Here is an 11,780-nt window from a genome sequence, read left to right as displayed (position 1 = left end):
CATCATCTTTTTAAAGCTTTCACATGATGAATAGTTTGCTTTTTGGACGCTGGCACTAAGGTATTTATAATAGAAATATAAAGTTGTGTTTGTCAGGGAGTGCCTGGGAGCAAAGAATGAAATAACAGCGGCGACATCAATCAAAACATACCTAAATCATTTCCCGCCACGATGGCGTAGTAGATGGTCTGGTTGATGGCGGCAGCTAGAATGCTCCCCACAGGTGTGCCCACCGGCGCCAGCTCGCTAACGGGAGGAAACCTGCAGGGATGGTGAGGAAAGATAAATGACATTAAGACGCTGGGCCATCGATGAGGTGCGCACTCAAACATCAGCATGGGGGGGGCACATGAATGCACTTCAGCTTTGATTCATGTGGGAGTGTGTAAACAATGAATATTTGCTTTTACATGAAAGCATCTCAATAATTGAATATCTTCTTTGTAGATTGAATATCAAGCATTAGGCTGGAAAAACAACACTTAACTCCTTCAGTACCAGAGACGTATTTATACATCTTTTTTCGGAAAAAAAGAGGCGGTGACACAACTGCACGCGAATGGATGTCACTTTTAAAGCAGTTTTAAGCCATAAAAATAGCCACAAGGCAGCAGAAGTGCATTTGATGAGAGCTCGGCATGGATCATTTGCCTGAAAAAAAACACTCAGCAGCAAAGACGAAGTGGAAGAGCATAGAGGAGTGTAGCGTGCAGAAGGTTGCACATTGTAGGGACATTTTATACACGCGTGCACACCCACAGTTCAGGTAGAAATGTGAAACTTGTAAATAGTTGATGGTGTTATATTTGTAAATAAATAATTATTTTGATGTAAAACAACCCTTTTTATGTTGTTTATGTTGGTATAGTTGTTCAGATATTTGAGCTGTCACAAAAGCAAAAACTATTTGTGTCAAAGTGAAAGTTATGCTTGGAGTGTTTTCTCCCTTTTCTAGTTAGGAACTGATACTTACCTGAAACTTACCGATGTTCTACTGCTGATTACTACAGAAGGGACAGAGGTAGAAACAAACTATTTTTTCTGGTGAAAGGCGAGGGTCTAATGTTTGTTTTGGTAGGTTCCATGTTTATATAACCATAGAACACAATATTCTGCGTGCCTTGAAAGATCAGTCAGAATAGTCTAAAATGTTGGGTAGTGAAGGGATTGTCTTTTGAAAAATGGCTGCAATTGAATGAGTTAAGAGAACAAACTCATTTTCAAAAAGAAGCAAACCTTATTGCTGTACTTTACACCCTCTTAATCCTACTCTTCCCATCCAATCCTTCTTTACCATGAAATGTTTGCCTCATTGTGATCATTCAAATGTGATAATATACTACAGTGTGGGGGGTTCGTTATTTGCTCCAAAAGGTCCCACAAAAACTGAGGCAATTTTTCCCCACAGGAATTAATGTAAATCGAGACACCCACAAAAATGAACAAATCATACATTTTATAGAGAATAATTACATGCAGAAAACAATGTGGAATAATGCTAGATGAAGAATGCATGGATGCAAACTCCCCGTACAGCCTGGTGAGATGGAATGAGTAAAATAGTGTTTCTCTCCTTCTTTATCAACCACTCCCAACTTTCTTTGGCCCCGTGGCAGGTTGTTTGGCAGTCACACGCAATAAAATTGCTCGATTAGTGAGTCAGCAACATGAAGGGTGTTTTGTTTGGCCACTCCATGTGGTAGAAGCACACAGTGCAGGGCAACCAGACGACTTTGTTACCTGGAATATTCTAGCAAAACCAAGCGAAACTTTTGACAAACATCCATCCACCTTCTTCTGCTTATCCGAGATCAGGTCGCGGGGGCAGCATCTTAAGCAAAGACGCCAGTTGAGAGACATAGTCTCTCCAATGTGTCCTCGGTCTTCCCCGAGGTCTCCTACCGGTCGGATGTGCCCTGAAGACCTCCCCAGGGAGGTGTCTGGGAGGCATCCTGACCAGATGCTCGAGCCACCTCATCTGGCTCCTCTCAATGAGGAGGAGCAGCGCTTCTACTCTGAGTCTGTCCCAGATGACAGTGCTTCTCACCTTATCTGTAAGGGAGAGCCCAGCAACCCTACGGAGAAAACTCATTTGTGCCGCTTGTACCCGCCATCTTGTCCTTTGGGTCACTACCCAAAGCTCATGACCACAGGTGAGGGTAGGAACGTACATGGGGGGTAAATTGAGAGCGTTGCCTTTCGGCTCAGCTCCCTCTTCACCACCACGGACCGATGCAGAGTCCGCATCACTGCAGACGCTGCACCAATCCCTCTGGCCATCTCGTGTTCCATCCTTCCCTCGCTCGTGAACAAGACCCCCAGGTACTTCAACTCCTCCACTTGGGTCAGGATCTCATCCCCGACCCGGAGATGACACTCCACCCTTTTCTGGACGAGTTTGACAAACAAAAAACAAATCATATGAAAACTGGGGTGTACAAAATGGGACATTATTACTACTTTGTTGTACTATTTCACGTCACAGTGTGCTACATTGTCATCAATAACGTTAGAACAAATAAGCATAGCTTTCCTCTGCAGCTAATATATATTTCAGCATTTTGGTTGAAGGAGCATAAAAGACTGTGGGGAAAAGATGCATTCATTTTGAATGATGACAGTATGTCACAACTATAGAGCGCTTTCAAGTGAGCGTGTCCCTCGTCTGTGGACGGATGGATGCTCGCTGTCTCAAAGGAAATACGGTAAATAAAGCCGAGTTTCGCCAGAAAAGAATAAAGGGAGTTATTTATGGGATCATATCCCCTTGCATGATCTCCTAACTTGATCATGATTTACACCTTTGTCAACATTTATCTGCCAAATGATCTTCCCAGTTTGAAGGCTGAAGTTTCAAATGAGCACTAATGGAGAGCCTTTCAATGAAAGTGGTACAGTCCTGCCTGCTTCATCATCTGCAATGCATTGGAAACACCGCATGGTACACTCCACCCTCGTTTACCATGGTGATTTATGAACAGGATTCCATTTGTATAAATGGAATATTTTTGTAGTTAGAGCATAGAAATCCTGTTTATGACTTTCTAAATAGAGTTTTGAAACATTATTAGAGCACTCTACACATGAGATAACCCCCCTACAGTCACCTTTACACTCCTATTATTCTTTCTTTACAACACTTTGCTAATGCGCAGACTGCAGGAACACGGCAGAAACACAGCATATAGCAAGGTACCGAGCTGGCTAGTTAGCCTCCAGTTTGTTTATTTTAAACTTAAGAAAGGTTTTTAAACGGAGTGGAGAAGAAGGACAAAGTAAGAAGCCAAAAACATACCACTTCCACACACAATGGGAGGAGAACTTTTTTTCACTCTATCATGTGGGACATGCCATGGCTGATGCCATGACTTCATGCAGTGTTCAGGTAATGTCATGTCAGCTAATGTCTCATCAATGTAACATTACTGACACCTAGTGACCTGTGTATAATACTACATACCGCAATTTGAATATTGTACCTCATTTAGCATTTTTTATGCTTGAAAATGCTTAATTTAGGTCAAGAATACGTACAATTTGTGTAGACATGCATATTTTTGACTAATCATTGGGCACATTCAACCACAAATCATATGTTAATTAGTAGGCGTGTCACAAGATCTTGTGCCACAAGATTTCTCATTTCAAGCAGTTGATATACATTCAGTATATACAATAAATTAAAATAAAAGTGTTTCAAGTCCATTCAACTATATAGGTCCAACTGGAAGAACAAGACAAAATATGCTAATCATAATATCGGTGGACCAGCTAGCATCTATGCTAATGCTACACTGTGCACAATCTGTTTCAAAACTTTATACCATCGGAAAAGATGAGACAATCTTCTTTCAAGACATGATGTCACACTTCACTTTTGCTCGTGTTTAGCGCCAACGTATGTTAGCTTAGTATCTTTAGCATTTGACCATATGTGCTAGAATCAGGAAATGCAAGTTTAGTGTCCGACTACGTTGATGTTCACGGCTGTGTATAGCGTTTGTGTTAACTTTAACACGTTGAAATCATCATATGGTGCTTATTTCAAAACAAGAATCATAACATGGATCAGTTATGTTAGCGTTGATGTCCATTAGCTTAGCTTATTTAGCTTCCAACAAGGTCTTTGCCATTTTGTTACTTAGTGCGGCTTTTCAGCTGATGGAATTCTGTTCTTAGAAGGCTTTTTACACTGCTTTGATGGAAGCTGCATTTACAACTAGAAAAGCGCCATAGTCCCCCATATTGTGATTTACAGCATAAATATTAGTCCTACACGTATTTGATCTTCATATTCATATTCAGTACAGACAGAAGCTGGAGGGCTACTATTCCACCTCAGACCCTCGGCGCATGTGGGCGGGGCTCCAGCACATCACAGACTATCGACAGCAGAGTAGCGTAGCCACGTCCAGCCAAACCACACTTCCAGATGAGCTGAATGAGTTCTATGCCCGCTTTGACACCCAAACTCCTGATGAGCAGAGAGGGTGGCTGAACCTGGGGAGCACACAGGACTCACCTCTCATGGTGACATCAGCTGATGTGCGCAGGGTTCTGAACAAAACAAACCCACGAAAAGCAGCAGGCCCAGACAACATCTCAGGACGTGCACTTCGGGTTTGCTCATCAGAGCTAGCTGATGTGCTTGCTGACATATTTAACCTGTCGCTTGCACAAGCATCTGTACCGACCTGCTTTAAGTCCACCACCATAGTGCCCGTACCCAAGAAGAGCAACGTGACCTGCTTGAATGACTATCGCCCTATAGCACTCACTCCTATTGTTATGAAGTGCTTTGAAAGATTAGTCATGACCCACATCAAAAAGAGCATCCCGGCGGCAACTGTGGACCCTCTACAGTTTGCATATCGCCAGAACCGGTCCACGAATGATGCAGTCAACACTGCCATCCACACAGCCCTTTCTCACCTACAGGGCCAGGACACATATGTCAGAATGCTATTTATAGACTATAGCTCTGCTTTTAATACAGTCAGCCCCCACAAACTCACAAATAAGCTCCTCACACTTGGCCTGTCACCCTCCCTCTGTAACTGGGTGTTTAACTTTCTCACAGGCAGACCCCAGTCAGTCAGAGTCCACAATCGCACATCCAGCTCAAGAATTGTGAGCACTGGGACCCCACAGGAGTGTGTGCTGAGTCCGCTCCTCTACACTGGCAAACAGCTTTTACCCACAGGCCATCAGGCTTCTCAACCAAGCACTCACACACGCCGCACGCAACACACGCACACACTCAGCACTATTTATTGATTTACTTATTTATTTATTCATTCGTTCATTCATTGGTATTCATATCTGTTCTGTTGTTGTTGCTTAATTTATCGGTATTAATGTTTCTGATGTTCTTATTCATGTTCTTGTTGTCTTTCTTTTCTTGGGAGAATGAACAGAACAAGCATTTCATTGCATAGCAGAACTACCTGTTTTACTGTGCATATGACAATAAAAAAAACTCTTGAATCTTGAACATTTAGATTCCTTGACTATGAAAACATACCATCAGCAATTGGATTCATAATGATATCAATATTAGTTCAGTGGTTATTCACTAAAATGGCATTTTCCGTAATGGCGGTTTTCTACCTCCATAGCTCTTGAAGATACAACAGATCCAGATTCCAGTGTCTTGACTATATGAATAATGGTGTTGGTTGAATGTTTATAGCTTCATTTGTTGTCTTCCTGTGATGGAAATTCCAAAGGTCCCCTACTTTATCAGATTCTGGATCACAATATCTGGAATGATTCCATTATTTGGATCAGTCTTTGACAATTTGTAGAACCTGTTGGAAACTTGTCCTCTATTTTTTTTCCCCAAGTGCTCTTTTTTCGTGGAGTAAAATGCAAAAATGCCGAAAATGGTCCTATCTCGCAATGTTAAAGAATCCTTAAAAAAATTCTTGATACAGAAGGTGATACCGATTGCACCCAAAATTGAATCAGTTCTTCCATATCCCATCTGCGACAATTCCTGAAAATTTCATCCGAATCCATTCAGAACTTTTCCAAGTTATTTTGAACACAAACAAACAGACAAAAAACATAACCTCCTTGGCGGAGGTGAAGACACACTGTAGGGGGCGCCCAGGAGCAAATATTCACCTTTTCCTCACTGCTACATTAAATGCCAAGGTTAGGGAAGTACACAATGACTACCTTGTTTTCTGTGAGCTGGGTTCATGTCAAGTAGGCTCGACGCCACTTCTCCTAAACACCAATGTCACCACATTCCTCTTCAAAAGTAATTGGTGGATTTAGATGTTAAAAGGAGTTGGGGTTTTTTCCCCCACGACCATTGTGCTAATGGCGAGGCAGCTGCTGTGGTGTGTAATCAAAGCCAGCTTGTGTGATTGTTGCCACTTGCAACACAAATTACAGCTGCCATAAACGAGGAGGCCGTGACGTCTCGCTGTGGCGCCGTGAGTGCTGATTTACCCCATCATGTGGTCTCGCTTTGACACCTTCATGTGCCGCTGTTACTGATCTGCAACCGTTTTGTGCGTGTATGAGCGCGTCCCGCCGCTGCTATTTAAAAAGGTGAAGTATCCGAGGTGAGTTTTAAACGCGGCAGAGGTAAGTGGCGTAAGTAGCACGTTTACTTACTTAACTGAGCAGACACTGAATGAATACAAAAAAAAAACAAAAAAAAAAGAGTCATCTTGAGTTTGCCTTCAGGGACGATTGGTATTTTCCAGGCTTCACAGGAAACCAATTTGACAGGAGTATTAAAAAACTATGCACACGCGTAAAAGGAGAGTAAATAAATGACATGGCTTCACTGCTCACTGGGGCGCAATATGTTATCTTTTGGTTTGCTTTTGCTTTTTCAAACTAAGACCTTTGAAAAATGAGCTGACAAGCATGAAGTACAGCGGTGCCTTGGTTAACATCATTAATCCATTCCAGAAGGTCCGACTCAAACCAAAACGGACTCCAACCAAAGCCAATTTTCCCATAGAATATAATGTAAATGCAATTAATCCGTTCCAGATACCCAAAAATGTTAACAGAAAACACATTTTATCAACATTATAATTTTACATGCAGAAGAATTACAAATGAATTGACAATTGAACATTTAACATCACTTTCACCTAGTTTTGTTTAAAGCTCCCCCCACAAAACCATCAATTAACAACATAAAACAAAATAAACACATTATTCTGCTGCAACCACAACTAAACAAACAAAAATGTAAATATATCAAACTAAATATCAACAATATAGAACCAATAAACATGTACCTTTCCATTTAATATAGAAAATGAAAAAAGAACGACAAAAAACGCTGGGGGCAGTGACGTCATGGTAGTGCACCGGCGAGGATGCCTCATAAGGTGTGTGGTGGCGTGTGCTATGTTTGACTGTGGATGGTGTGAACATGCCTAGCTAAGTTTGAATGCTTATGTTTTGTTGGTGGAAGCAGAAATGAGTGTTATGGATGTAAAATGAGACACCAAGTGTCTCCCTTCATGCGTGCGTGGCAAGTGAAGTAGATGTGCATGCATGGATGTGTATATACAGTAGACCTCTGAAATGACCACGCGCTTTTCTTTAAACCGTAAAATTGGGAGTTCTTGCACCCTTGTCTCGGTACAGTCCATCGCCTTTCTTTTTTGAGTTTGTTACGTGGTGTATCTCTCTACAACTCTGACGTAAACAAACGCTGTTGCTCTAAAATGGCGCCCACGTCCCACAATGCATTGCGCAATCACATGTGTAAGATTTCGTCTTGCCGCGTGAAAGATGGCGGTGTAAACAAACCATTTTGGATGCTAAACAAGCGTGCGAACGCAAGTCAAGGCAAAATTTGAGCAAACAAAAAACAAAAAACATGCTAACCAAGGCGGATGTTAACCAAGGTACCACTGTATAACTTGTACATAATATAGTAGTGGTCCTCACTAGGCAGCATGCGGCTCACCAAGGATCATCCAAGTAATGACAGCACTCGGTGTCACAGAGAAGTTATCAGACACTGCAGTGTCTTGTAGCTGCTGGATATTTCTAGATGCCCCAAACAATCACTAAGGGGATTCATCAGAGAAAATGCTTTTAGTCTAGTCTTCAGGTGTCCAATACTTGGATCTTTTGCAGAATACCAGTCTGTCCCTGATATTTTTCCTGGAGAGCAGTGACTTCTATGCATCCTTCTTGACAAAAAGACATCTTCCAAAAGTCTGCTAGCAGATGCACTCACGCCTGCCTGCTACCACTCCTGACCATGCGCTGCACTGGTGGTGCCCCCACCCTGCAATTAAATGAACTTTCAGAAACAGTCTTGATACTTGCTGGACTTTCTTGGGCACCCTGATGCCTTCTTCTCTATAATTGAACCTCTCTCCTTGAAGTTGTCAATGAAGTGATAAATGGTTGCTTTAGCAGCAATATCCTTGCCTTTGAAAGCCCTCTTGTGCTAAGCAATGATGACTGCACCTGTTTCCTTGCAGGTAAGCATGTTAACAGAGGAAAAACAAAGATTTCAATCACCACCCTGCTTTGTAAAGCTTCCAGTCTGTTACTGTCACGCAATCGGGATGACAGAGTCATCTCCAGCCTTGGTCCTTGTCAACCCTCTCACCTACTGTATGCTAACCACAGAATCACTAACATGACTAACTAACTAACTAAATAACATCACTAACATGATGTCAGCTCATCCTTTTGTGGCTGGCCTGAAATGCAAAATGTTTTTTTTTGGGGGGGGGGTTAAGTTATTAAGTTCATTTTCATGACAGACAAACTTTGCCATTCATCACTCTTCATAACATTGTGGAGTACAGCATCCCTCGCGACATCATGGTTCAAACATCTCTCCCTCACTCTGGAGTGGTTTTTTTGCCTGTAAATTAATGAATTTGTTTAATTGTTGAATACAACCTATGATTAGTAAAAAAAAAATGCATATTTAAGCTAATTTGACTTATTCTTGGTCTAAATAAAGCATTTTAAAGCATAAAAATAGCTAGATGAACTAACTAAATGAACTAGATGGTGCCCTCCGTGGCAGACGTCTCTGTCTCACTCTCCCGTTTTTTTCTATTTTTTGCTATTTTATTGTTATTTTGGACATTCAACACACTCACGCAGTACATTACAACAGAGAGACACTTTTGAACATCGGCAGGGTTCACCATGAACTTTCATTTAGCCTCTCAGACTTTGCCTTTCTTCTGCGCCGGGAGAACGCAGCAGCCTGCGGACCTGGTGAGCTGAATACCCGGCAAGCAAAGCATCCGAGGCGGACACGAGGCAAGAGGGCCGGCCTGCATGCTAGGCTAAAAGCTAGAGCGACTAGGCCACCGCTACCAAGCCTGCTGCTAGCCAACGTCCGCTCTCTTGAAAACAAGATGGACGAACTAAGAGCAAGGATTACAGCTCAACGTGAGATCAGGGAATGCTGTGTCCTCACCTTCACAGAAACCTGGCTGACGGAGGATATACCGGACTCGGCGATCCAGTTGGAAACATTTGCTGCTTACCGGGGAGATCGGACTTTAGCGTCTGGTAAACACAGAGGTGGCGGCGTCTGTGTTTACGTAAACAAACGGTGGTGCACAGACGTACAGACGATGGAAAAGCACTGCTCGCAGGACATTGAGCTGCTGATGGTGAAATGCAGACCTTTTTATTTGCCTCGTGAGTTTAGCGCTGTGTATTTAACTGCTGTTTACATCCCACCACGAGCTAACACTGCTAATGCACTAGGCCTCCTGCATGACATCATTGATAAACACGAGACCAAACACCCAGACGCTGTATTCATCATATCTGGCGATTTCAACCACTGTAACCTCAGGACTGTCCTCCCCAAATATTACCAGCATGTGAGCTTTCCCACAAGGGAAAATAACATCCTGGACCAAGTCTACAGCAACATGAAAGGTGCTTTGAAGGCTGTTCCAAGACCCCACTTTGGAAAGGCTGACCACATCTCTATAGTCCTTTATCCAACATACAGACAACTTCTTAAACAAGCTCCCCCTGTAAGTACAGCAGTTAAAGTGTGGAATGAAGAAACTGATCAAGTACTTCAGGACTGCTTTGGCTGCACAAACTGGGATGTGTTTAAAACTGCAGCGGGGAGGGAAGATTGTACTGTTGATTTGGATGAATATGCTTCTGCTGTTACTGGCTACATTAGCACATGCATAGAGACTGTTACCACCACCAAGTATTACAGAAAATACCCTAACCAAAAACAGTGGATGAACTGTGATGTAAGGGCTAAGCTACGTGCTCGTTCGACTGCATTTGTCATGGGCACCGCTGAGGACTACAAAAAAGCCAGATATGACCTGAGGAGGTCCATACGAGAGGCCAAAAGACAGTACAGACAAAAGCTGGAGGGCTACTATTCCACCTCAGACCCTCGGCGCATGTGGGCGGGGCTCCAGCACATCACAGACTATCGACAGCAGAGTAGCGTAGCCACGTCCAGCCAAACCACACTTCCAGATGAGCTGAATGAGTTCTATGCCCGCTTTGACACCCAAACTCCTGATGAGCAGAGAGGGTGGCTGAACCTGGGGAGCACACAGGACTCACCTCTCATGGTGACATCAGCTGATGTGCGCAGGGTTCTGAACAAAACAAACCCACGAAAAGCAGCAGGCCCAGACAACATCTCAGGACGTGCACTTCGGGTTTGCTCATCAGAGCTAGCTGATGTGCTTGCTGACATATTTAACCTGTCGCTTGCACAAGCATCTGTACCGACCTGGTGTCGTGATAACAATCTCCTTCTCAATACAGATAAGACTAAAGAGATGATCATCGACCCAAGAACAAGGGAAAAGGAGCCGCATAGACCCCTGTTTATTGATGAGACTGAGGTGGAGAGGGTGAAAACCTTCAAGTTCCTTGGCACACACCTCAGCGAGGACCTCACCTGGTCTCACAACACCCAACAAATTCTGAAGAAGTCCCAAAGGAGACTGTACTTCCTGAGAAGACTGAGGAAATTTGGCATGTCCACCACAATCCTGAGTTGCTTCTACAGATGCACTATGGAAAGTGTCCTTACCGCCTCCATCACTGTTTGGTACGGTAACTGTACAACACGTGATAGGAAGGCACTCCAGCGGGTGATCAAGACCTCACAGAACATTGTTGGGGCAGCCCTCCCCTCACTGCAAGACATTTATAAAACTAGAGTCCTACGAAGAACACACAACCTCATCAAGGACAGCACACATCCACAACACTCATTATTCACACTCCTACCGTCAGGCAGACGCTACAGGAGTTTGAAGTCCAGGACCACAAGGCTGGCAAACAGCTTTTACCCACAGGCCATCAGGCTTCTCAACGAAGCACTCACACACGCTGCACGCAACACACGCACACACTCATAGCACTTTATTTATTTATTTGTATTATTTATCTGTATTAATGTCTCTTCTGTTGTTGTTGCTTAATTTATTGGTATTTATGTTTCTTTTGTTCTTCTTCATTTTCTTGTGTTTTACTTTCTTTCTTTTCTTGGGAGAATGAACAGAATAAGAATTTCATTGCATAGTAGAACTGCTGTTTTACTGTGCATATGACAATAAAACTCTTCAATCTTGAATCCCCTTGAATACAAGGCAGAAGAAGCATTCTAATTGTGAATGTCGTTCTGTGTTCTACATTGGCCACTAGGTGTCAGTAATTGTTTGATGAGACAGGCACTAGGCTCCTTTTATTTACCTCTTAAATAGCTTATTTACTCTGATTTTGTCTACCTATATTAGGTTATACAAGTGTAAAGC

At 42.9% G+C, this 11,780-nt stretch overlaps 1 protein-coding gene across 18 annotated transcripts in view; it reads right to left on the bottom strand.

The window, feature by feature from the left end:
- LOC129193597 (protocadherin-15-like) overlaps positions 1-11,780 on the bottom strand; it is a 346,331-nt gene that overhangs the window by 69,746 nt on the left and 264,805 nt on the right. For all 18 annotated transcript variants that reach the window (XM_054797865.1, XM_054797864.1, XM_054797866.1 and 15 more), the window contains one exon: positions 152-261. In XM_054797865.1, the coding sequence (XP_054653840.1) occupies positions 152-261 (110 nt within the window). The remainder of the gene's footprint in view (positions 1-151; positions 262-11,780) is intronic.

This window comes from Dunckerocampus dactyliophorus, chromosome 14, assembly GCF_027744805.1.
Source record: "Dunckerocampus dactyliophorus isolate RoL2022-P2 chromosome 14, RoL_Ddac_1.1, whole genome shotgun sequence".
Classification (NCBI taxonomy): Eukaryota; Metazoa; Chordata; class Actinopteri; order Syngnathiformes; family Syngnathidae; genus Dunckerocampus; species Dunckerocampus dactyliophorus.
This window is presented reverse-complemented; position numbering and strand designations above follow the sequence as displayed.